Source organism: Chanos chanos, chromosome 5, assembly GCF_902362185.1.
Source record: "Chanos chanos chromosome 5, fChaCha1.1, whole genome shotgun sequence".
Classification (NCBI taxonomy): Eukaryota; Metazoa; Chordata; class Actinopteri; order Gonorynchiformes; family Chanidae; genus Chanos; species Chanos chanos.
In genome coordinates this window covers 5268764-5270810 of record NC_044499.1, presented here as the reverse complement: position 1 = coordinate 5270810, position 2047 = coordinate 5268764, and the positions used below count along the sequence as shown (strand labels likewise).

General features: G+C 40.4%; 1 protein-coding gene across 1 annotated transcript in view; it reads left to right on the top strand.

Moving 5' to 3' along the window:
- Positions 1-1085: 1085 nt before the first annotated feature.
- The window catches only part of tgs1 (trimethylguanosine synthase 1), a 19608-nt gene continuing 18646 nt past the window's right edge, over positions 1086-2047 (top strand). Inside the window, exons 1-3 of the mRNA XM_030773525.1 lie at positions 1086-1195; positions 1307-1371; positions 1728-1873. Coding sequence (XP_030629385.1) covers positions 1086-1195; positions 1307-1371; positions 1728-1873 — 321 coding nt within the window. The remainder of the gene's footprint in view (positions 1196-1306; positions 1372-1727; positions 1874-2047) is intronic.

Below are 2047 nucleotides of genomic sequence, written 5' to 3'. Positions count from 1 at the left end.
GCTGTCTCAGACGTTTGCCCCCTCTTAGCAGCAACAAGGCTTATCCCAAGTTACCATCCACCTATGGGCAGACCTGGAATTCAGTTAAGAAAGGTGATGTCAGAGCACTTCTTCGTCCTTTTAAAATGATAAAGGATTCTCAATGGAAGTAATTCTAAAAAACAGACAAAAAAAAAATCTACAAAGATGTATTGCTTCACTTACTTTATAAATACACAAATCAAGTCTGACCCGGAGAGACATACCTTACGGAAAATGAATGATCTGTAGGACAATACATACCAGTCTCATTCTAAGGTCCTAAAAAAGTGATGAAATGCAGTCAGTCACTTTGACTTTCAAACTGGGACAATGTTCAGTACCCCATAGGGTATACATAGGCTGCCTACTGTTAACAAACTAGACCAAACTTGAACTATGACCAAAGGTCAACTGTAACAATGCAAAACTTTTAAAACATTTAATTTTACAACTTAGCGTTAGTTTGCTAACTATTAAATCAACCATAACGGTGTTAGAGACTTTCCGCTCTGTTTACGCGTGTTTACTGATTCAGTGGTCAATTTGACCCAAGCGGTCCATTCTGCGATAGGTTAATGTTTAGCCACACATTCGTAGCAGGTCGTCGGGACGATTTTATACTGTATCATAAACTGAAACAAAACTACATGTGCTGGCCCTGACATTTACCGATATAATTCTCTCAGCTAATTTGATATGTTGTTGTATCGATGAATGTGATACCTTGTCGACAGACACTTTCCTTCCCTTCCTGGTTTAGCCGGCTTTCTTTCCATGTGACACAAACAGGAAATGCTCAACATGTCAACTTCCGCCTAACGTTTACACACGTGAAAATGGATGAGAGTGGTCAAAGTGTTTACTGATGTCAAACTGACAGCCCTCAATTTGCTTTAGTTTTAACAACGTCGGAGAAAGCCATCGTTACGTAAGTCAGTTGGGCAACTATTGCCAAATCTAAGCGGTATGTTATAAACAAATCAAAGGAATATAAGTCAAACGGCCAAAAGATTTGCGTTCAGGTTCTTTCTGACGTCCTGATTCATTTTATGGAAAAATACACAATGATATACAGCGGGAAATGCAATGTTGTCGCTTTAGCGGACATATTTTTCAGCCAGAGCGTGAATGAGGAGAGACCAATACACTGTTTATGCTCCAGAGCTTTTGTGCAGTAAGTGTTTTAACGCTTTTAGGCACATCTTCCTGTCTGAAACTCAAGTACAAGCTTATTTCTGTGTTTGTATGAAACTTCATTCACTGTTTTCAATTTCGTCCATATCAGCGACAGAGAATTATACCGATCTGATTATAAATCGGCAACTGCTCCGACAGACGATGGATTTAAAGGTACAGTGAAATACATACAGTATTGTTCTAGAACAGAAACACATATTGCCAGGCGTGGAATTGTTCCGGCTGTTTATCCAGCATAAACCGAGTATCCAAGTCGTGCCGCATACACTAACCAACAAAAGCAACACTGCAATGTTCGCGTTTTCAGTCACGGTCATGATTTTTACTCTTATGTATTGCCTTTGAATCTGTTATTGTAAGGCGTCAGTTATCCGAGATAGGTCAATTACCTTGTCTGGGATAAGAACGCCGGGCGAGCTAATGACGCTAACTGTATTTTATCAGTTAATGCAATACTATTGTTCACCAGAAGTTTCTGATAGCTTCTCTCTTACTTTTTCTATTTGTAGAGCTCAAAGATGATTGCATGAACCACGTGGACGGGACTAGCAGCTCTGAGGAAGAGGAGGCTGAATTTTTAGATGAAGAGTCCAGACTCATGGCCAGCATGGGGCTACCAGTTCAGTTCAGCAGCTCGTCAGCATGGCGGGAAACCGTGAGTCTTCCACACAGTCCTGAGTTAGCATATAACGCAAAGGGATTTACGAAACCTGCTGTGGTGTTAGACCGTGTTTTCATATTTGAGGTTTGCAGAATTTTAGAGCAGATGAACAGTCGCTTGCAGAGTTTGCTGAAAAAGAGACAAATCCAGGTTTGTTGTTATCATGAT